Below are 8,505 nucleotides of genomic sequence, written 5' to 3'. Positions count from 1 at the left end.
ATACCTTTCACAACAAAGCACTGGACAAAGGGCTATACATTTGCATAGATGCTTTTTCAGCAGCATCTGGGATATGCAATCCCCATTTATGGAGCATCAATGTTTTGGGGTTTGTCTGATGTCCTTCTTGCGTTCCTTCCTAAATGTAACTGCTACAAAATTGTTCAGGAAAATAGTGTATATACATGCATGAAAACAAATCAGTGTGCCTATTCTTTCATTCATCTGATCTTTTTCCACTGCAAGTAACTGCAAAGCTATGAGAATCTTAAACTAGAAGATGCAGTATTGATACAGTCTAATGTCAATCTAAGGATAAGACTGCTTATGCATGTGTCCCAATAAACTCAATTGCTCCATAGAAAAGCTTGATTTTACTCTTCCTCATTTTCTTTACATTTGGGGAGACCTACCACCTATTTCCCTTACACTTCAGCAAAGCCCTCTCTGTTATGTGCTTGACTGCTTTGGAAAGGACAGCAATATCAAAGAAAGCTGGAACACCTATACTGTGTTTGCAACTAGATATTGAAGGCAGAATTAGTCCACCTTATATTACCATGCAGTTGCCATGCCATTCCTGCCTTACTGTACTGCAACTCTGGCTTGGTAAGAAAAAAAACAACCAAAACAGCTCTTATGCAAAGGTAAATAGTTAACAAGGCTCTGTCTATCTGCTGATAAGCTCACATGCAAGAAAAGGAAACATTTAACTTCATTTTACTTTCACTTGAAATCTGTTTTCACCACTTCTGTTCATGAGATTCTGTTCTTCCAGCTGGTTCTTTCCCATAACTCTTGGATCTACCATCACAAGGCTTGGTAACCTTCAGTTCCAGCCTCCCTCCCACACACAGCTAGTCCCATTGAAAGTTTCAACTTTTGAGTGTGACACTGACACACAGTTCAGCTTCATCACCTTTCCCACACAGCTGTGCCACTGCAAATACTCTAGTCAGATGAGTTCAGCTTTTCCCCTGAGCAAATAACATAATGTCAATGAAATATGCAGAAGACTAATCCTGGGACTCTTCCACTTCCTAGGCTACCAATACTTCCTTTGTCTTTTTGCTGTAGACTTCAGCAAATACCCCCATAACATAGGCAGTGACAGGAGAAAGATGCAAGCCTGCAAGGGATGGCTAGGACATCCCCTTATTTGCTCCAAATTGTGTAATGGGCCCTTGAATACTCATGGAATGAATTCCCACTTACCAGCACAGGAGTTACTTAGGAAGTGTCAGCCTACTTGGACAAGACAGCCTTGATAAATTAGTATAATACTATTAGAAATTATGGCAATCTTTTTGGTAGCATTGTCTTACATGCACCCTGATAAATCCTCTCCCTAGGAAATTTTAAAACTTGTCTTGTAACTTCTGTAGAGTTAACTCTGATGGGAAATTATAAAATATAAATCTGGTAGATTCATGTTTAAAAAGAAAGAGGCCTGGTGAGGCTGGGCACACTGGGTCACTCCTGTTAGCTCTGTCCATTATGTCTGCTGAAGGTATTTCCTCCGGGTGGCTGGATCTGGATGGAGTCCAGGAAGGGCCTTAAAGCTTGTCCAAAAGGTCTGAGAAGGTAAAGACATAAACATCTCAAATAGCTTACTTGATGAACAACTTTTCCCATTTACTTACTGTTGAAATGCACTCACTTTCTAGAGTGCAATCAATCCAACATTGTAGAAGCAAATTTGAAGAACAGACTTACACTATAACCTAAAGCAAACTAATTCAACCTATTAAAGAGAGATTACTGTTCAATAAATAAGAATCTTGAACATGATTTTATATAAGCTAGTTCGGAGTCCTAACATGTCCAGACTGCTAATGTGGTAATACTGTTTCTGAAACTGGCTTTTAGTAATTCATGCTACTTAAGCGTGCGAATGAAATCCCTGTTATGCAACTGCAGTGCTCCATTAAGTACCACATCAATATTAAAGACTGCTAGAGGAATAGCCTCTATCTCCCCAATGAGACAATGGTTCAACACTCACAGAATAATTCCTGTTGCAATCTGTAGCACCTGGTTTATCTTTCAATATGACTCACTCTGTTACAGACTTTATCTGATTTTGAGAGATCTGAAACGATTAAGAGCCCAGAGTAGAAGACATGTGTCTCCCAAATAATGTGGTATACTATTGTTATGAGAAATGAGACCTAAATGATGGAGCTCAAACCATCCCACCGGGATCCTCCCTAGCTGAGAGTTTAAAAAAAAAAAGTTGAGCTGAACTACCAGGCAGGCATTTTTAATTTCTTTTTTTCATATCCTCCTTTTTCCATCCAGTCCTAGGTTTAAAACTGCAGCATTCATTTTAAAATTACGTCTTCCCTGCCTCTTCACAAGCAAAGCTGACACCTCCACTGCAATTATGGTGCTTAGAATAAGAGAAATTACCTTTACCAGATACTGGTTTCCTAAGACAAAAAAAACTTGCACCATTTTCTGAAACTTGCCATGCTTGTCTGGTCACATGTAAGAGACCATCACAAAATAATTAGTTTAAGTTAAAGGCAGAAGAACAACCTTCTCCTGTCGTCTTAGTAATGCCAGTGCCAGTCAGCGCTTGTCGCACAGTGTTGTAAGTGTTGAAGTAAAGCAAATAGCATCCTCTCCTTAATCTTACGCTGGTTCTCAGAGAGAGGCAGCATAAACTGGTACCACTGGCTCTGTCAAATGTTTAAGCATTAGCATGCAATACACTACAGAGAGGAGCAGCATGCATACTCACGTGGCAAGAACTTCAGCTGGAAGGTCAGTGATGTAGGAAGGGATTTTTCTTCCTGTCAGGAACTGTGCTACTTCATTACTGAAGGTGTTGCAGTTACATTCAAAGAGGTTATAAGACTCTCTTCTGTGCCGCAGAAAGGGAATTGAAACATAAGACAGACTCAGCAATAAATCTAACAAGCAGAAAAACTTGTTCTTCTTACAGTAGCAGTTTTTTCCCCCACAAAGAATTCTAAGGCAAATAGGTAAAACAGAGACATCAATTCACCTCCAAATTCAATTGAATCAGGGTGGAAAATGACATCTCTCTGCATCACTGACTTTGTACAATGTTTTTTTGGAGGATAAGTGAGGTCAGGTTTCTTGAATTAAAACCACAGAAGCAATAATGAGAAATCACAGGAATTACTGACATTGAAATACAGCCAGAACACTAAATGCTACTGTTTCCTATTCTCGTGAGAAGTAGACTAGACTCTTTAACAGTCAAGACCTTGCTTTTACTCATCTGAAAGCTGGCAGCTTTACTACAATGCTTCATCTATGACTCTTGGGGCAAAGCACTATTTACTGAAATATTTCATATAATGCCTTCATCTTCCCTGGGTATTCTCTCAAAGGCATTTCAGGCATTATTCCATTTTACAAAAAAACAGCGTGAAAGACTTCCTGGCAGAATGCTTCCCCAGCCTAGCTCAAGACTGGCACACCAGAGGGTTGCCTAACTGGTAGCAATTTGTGTATCAGTGCATCAGTTCCAGTCTCATGTTTGGAGAGTAGCAAATAATACACGAAGCAGACAAAGCTTTGTGAGCAGGATTGGTTTCATAACACCTTCCTCCATTCTGTAGCCCTTCCCCTAAAGTCTTTTTTTGTTATACAGATTTTATAGTACAAGCTTCTACTTACCGGAACATGGATTCCCCCAAAGAGGAAAGATATTCCAGAAAAATTTCTTCTGTGACTTCAGTGTTCCCCAGGTCAACAACTGAGTCTGGGGGGCCAAGAAGTGTCCCTCCCTGTAAAAATTAACAGCCAGAAGACAATGTTAAATGGACGGACTGAATTCTTTTGGAGGACTCTACTGAATAGAGCTATCGTGGCTTGTCCAGGCGCAAAAGGAGGAACTTTTGTTATGCTTGTCAAGCAAACATGGTCTCCCCTGTTCTGCACTCAGAGAATGAGAAGTAACATGCAACTTATATTTCAGCTTGTATACTTGGCTCTTTGTGCTGAAAACTCTAGGCTATGGCAAAATTCTGCTTTAGAAGAACGACCATTGGTTTTGCCTCTCCAAGAACAGAAAGGTCCGGCAAAGCACCATGCGTTTTTTGGGTTTTTTTAATCCTAAAAAGGATGCCTTGAGTTGCCAAGTCTGCATGTAAAACCTATCAATACAGAATTAGACAAGGTGTCACTCTGGCAATGCAGAAGGTGTCTTGGATAGACTACCAGCAGAAGCAACCCCCAACCTGTATTTAGTTGGGCTTAAACCCACTGTCCATACTCCCTTTTCCTCAAATGCCCTGGGCAGCCATGGCAAACAACCACATTTGGCTGAATTCAGAAGCCTCTTGCTTCTGAATTGCTTTTCCAAAAGACAGCGACAAAAGCAATTCTGATCAGGTAACCCTATCACAAAATTATCTTATCAGAAAAAGAAGTTTAACTTACAGGTGCACAGCTGGAGATTCCTCCACTGCCATAGAAGAACTCATCCTTATGGACTATTATTGAGGTGTGCCTGCCACAGAGAACAAACAACAGGTAAAACAAAGGAAATATTTAACCTAGCACATAAATCACTGGCAAATTTATGTGCTCAAGGACATCATGAATTGAATAACTGAAAGAAAAGGTTCGTGTGTTTCCGTGAGTAGGAACAGGATCTGCTGGGACATGAGTGAGTATGGAAGCAATTATTATCAAGCCTACTGTAACTCTGTAAGTGATTGGGAAAGAACAGGATTAGCTAAGTGGCCAAGCATGAAGGAACATAGGAAGAGAGGGACTTCCACACCAGAACTTCCACTCCAGCAGCCTCTTTCAGCTAAAGGGTTGAGGGTCAAGTCACGGAGATAGACAGAGCTACCACAGTGACAGAAGTGCATGTCTGAGAGACACTGACTGAGAAGGTCAGACAATCACCAGAGATAGATCAATAGAGAAGAAAATGGATGGACAAGGGTTTGGGGGTTTTTCTGCCCTTTTTTTTTTTTTAAACCCAAACAACTCTTGATATGAATCATAGTAAATTGGGGGAGTGTTTTGTAACCGAATGTAGCCACTGCTCTTACGTGCCTGAAGGCCCTATTCTGCAGTATCTTCTTCCTACCTACTCTTTTACTCTCATGTTTAGTCATGCCTGCAATTAGAAGACAAAGTGCTTGGGACAAGGACAACATCCTACAAACATACTAAAACGCAACAACTGAAAACACCAACACTTTTTTTCATAGGCTCCTCTGAGCTTTGAATGAAGTTTAACCAGCAACTGACTGTACATCATCTTACTGTCAATCTGTATTCAGAAACAAAAAGTGCCTTGTTCTCTCTTCAACGCTAAACTGTTCTTAAGATCTGAAGCATATATAATCTCATTTTGAAAATACTTCCTACACCATGCAGTGTTTAACACACAATATGCAATTTAAAACTAGTCACTTACCAGATGCCATCCAGCTGTTTCCCTGTATGCAGAGAAAAGAAGAGTTGTTAGCAACGTATTTTCCAGATTTCAGCCTACTTTTTGTCAATCACTTAGGAACCACGCTTATTATTTCACCATGACAGTAATACCAAAGATTTCATCCCAGAGTTGCTTCTAAGGAAACAGAATGTCTTTCTTTCAGATGCTCTGTCCACACTACTGCTGTACTTTTTTCCTCCTGCATGCAGAGGTGGCAATGCCATCCTACCCTGCCAGTGCTTACCTTCCGTGGGCTTTTGTCTACAGACCAAGAAAAGAAACCTTTTCCTAAAATTAGAGTCTTCAGTCAGGACTAGAAGAGTTGAATTTTACACTGATTTCATAATTGCAGGAACTTAGCCAGCACAGAGTATTCAGTTTTCTTTTTCAGTAACAGATGAGAGATCTGACTTTAACATATGATCTGTGGAGATAGTCTCTATAATCTATTCCATAGTTTCCTCTTTTCCTTCCCTCCCCCTGCCCTTAAAAATTAACGTTTAAGTGGGAGTTGCAGGGGTGGGGAAGTACAGGGTTGAAATTTATACAAGTTATAAAATTATGTGTTTTGTAGAACACAGCAGCAAAGACTTGCTTAAAGCACCACTAAACTGATAATATTGTGTCTTAGAGAAAAAGGCCCTTCTGAAATGCTTTTCCAGTTAACTAGAAGTCGGAAGCCTAAACCTTTCTGTGTTCATGGTGGGCTCTCAAGATCAAACCTCTCTTCAAAAGGTCACCAGCTGTTACTGCTCTAGACTCAACTATTTTATCTGTCATAACCTAAAGTCTTGGTCCCTGGTATCGTACCCCTTTGTAAACTTGTAGGCAGCAACAGCATGCTGACAGATGCACTGTAACTTTATTTTGCCAAACAAGGTGCACAACACCCAGAAAAGTGGATTTAGAACAGAAAAACTGTGTGCATATCAACATTTGGCATCTTCCTGAACCCAAGCAATAGACTGAGTACTACCCTGCCATAGCTTCTTGCAGCAGGCTCACAATACTTTTAGTCAGCCTCCATGTATAAGCACTCTCCCCCAGCAGACCACTTCCCACAGCACTATCCTTTGTATCCAAGCAGCACCTCTTCCAAGTTGTTTTGTTGTTATTGTTCAACTTTTAGATACCAGAATGTGATGTGGTGATCTGCTAAAGTCATCTGCAGGTTTCCCAGAGTGAGAAAAAACACTGTAGACATGATAAAAAAAAAAGCCACCTGAACACAAGAGATACTGTTCTAATAAAAATTTGTTCAGAAAGCACTGATGGGTTAACTTTTGGCCAGCAGGATTTTCTCTGGTTTTGACACCATCTGTTTGCATCCCACCAGCCTCAGGCCTCCCAAAACTAGCCACAGACTTTCTTGCTTCCTGAATGCTGGGTCATTATGTCTAGATATTATCATCCTCCTTTAAACACAGCCGCAGAGCTGTGGTCTTTTGTTAAAGGTTTTATTCAAATGCTTGTGATATTCAAACTTTTCTTAGCTGTCTTGAGGGCCACTGCCTTAACTGACCTTAACTCAGGATTTGGCTGCATCCCTCATCACACTGTCAGCCTTGCCTTTCCCTAGCCAGCCTGCTTGTATTCCCACTGCTTATGGTGCTGAAAGTGCACTGTGACTGCTTTTCGAAGGCTAGCATCAGACGCCCAGAATAACAATAAATTATTCCACTCATTAAAAAAAAGTTTAGTAAAAATGAAGCTTGGCTCAGTTGCATTCCTCTGCTCTTTCCCCACAACTCCCAAAGAGGAGGCAGAACATTACACACTGGGCCCCAGTTAGTGTATCAGGGGCCTAGAGCTAAATGGTAGTTTGACATATCAATATTTTATCCCTCAGCCTCAGTCAGGATGCTGGCTTCTCTGATCAAACTTTAGTGGTCACTCTTCTTCTGTTGGTGTCCAGCTTCTTCTAAGATACCTGGTGTGGTAGCAGTGATGGGGTACTTTGTCCCAGTTCCACTTGTCCTGTGAAAAGACATTCTCCAGTTGTCCTTACTCAGATCAGTGCCACGGCATCAATAGCCTACAGGGAGGCAGAGGCATTGCCTTTCCCCTTCTATAGGCAGAGGGTCTCGCGATATTTATCCTCTCCTACTCCTCTGTCAGGGCTGCTTTGGTCTGCAAGTGCCAGGACTGAATATGCTACTTTGAAGCAGTAGTAGTTCTTCGTGAGTTCTTTCTCTTGGGCAAAACCAACTTTGTGTCATCATGAGGACTGGGTAAAACAGAAGAACAAAACTGATGAGGATAATCCTTCAAGAGTTCTGAGAAAATGATGCTTATGTGTCCAAATAAGTAATAAACAATCACTACCATATTTTTCCGCTCAAGTCTGAAGCAAAATAGGCACAGAGATAGACACCTGCTTCAGACAAGGGTCGTATAAGAGCAGAGGCAGGGAAAAGGCTGTTGTGACAATAGAGGCATCAGTCAAAGTGAGCACACATAGTTTTGAAGTAGGCGGACTGATCTGTCACTACCATGGATCACAGCCAAGCAGCAAGCATATTCACTATCAAGCCGTCACACAGAAATGTAGGCACGGAGTAGGATGAAGGCCAAAAGACAGCAGCAATGATGAGAGAAGCAGAGCAGGGTATTGCAACATCTGAGCAGCATTTGCGGCCCCTTTAGCATGTCCCACGCTGTTGTGCTCCTCAATCCTCTGGCCCTTGTTCCACACCTTCCCCATCAGAGCTTTCGCCTTGAGCTCTAGAGCTGCCAGAAACCAGTGACAGTGCAGGTCCATCAGCAACACGCAGGGTAGGGTATAGTGCACTGCACTAACTTTAGCAGCTGGCCTCCAATAGGCTCTACCACTTGGCTTTGCATAGTTAGCATTCTGCCTATCTGTTAATAAATTATTACACAATTGTTCACAATAAATCACTGTTTTCCACTAGAAACTTGAACTTTATCCTTCAGGGCAGAGAAACAAACTGTTTCAAAGGCAGCACATACTAGAACTGTATCTGCCTTTTTGCATGCTAAATGGAAAAAGAACACTGTAATATTTAATTTCACGCACATTTCCAGCAAACAACCATGAAAAAAAACCT

At 41.2% G+C, this 8,505-nt stretch overlaps 1 protein-coding gene across 1 annotated transcript; it reads right to left on the bottom strand.

Moving 5' to 3' along the window:
- Positions 1-1,126: 1,126 nt before the first annotated feature.
- On the bottom strand, positions 1,127-5,451 carry DESI1 (desumoylating isopeptidase 1; the record flags this gene model as incomplete). Its single annotated transcript, XM_010291965.1, has 5 exons — positions 1,127-1,576; positions 2,747-2,869; positions 3,655-3,764; positions 4,420-4,489; positions 5,414-5,451. Coding segments are annotated over 5 exons (435 nt in total), but the record flags the coding sequence as incomplete, so codon positions are not given.
- Between the last annotated feature and the right edge of the window lie 3,054 nt (positions 5,452-8,505).

This window comes from Phaethon lepturus, unplaced genomic scaffold, assembly GCF_000687285.1.
Source record: "Phaethon lepturus isolate BGI_N335 unplaced genomic scaffold, ASM68728v1 scaffold42257, whole genome shotgun sequence".
Classification (NCBI taxonomy): Eukaryota; Metazoa; Chordata; class Aves; order Phaethontiformes; family Phaethontidae; genus Phaethon; species Phaethon lepturus.
Note: the sequence above shows the minus strand (reverse complement) of the source record. Positions and strands in the feature narration are given on the sequence as shown.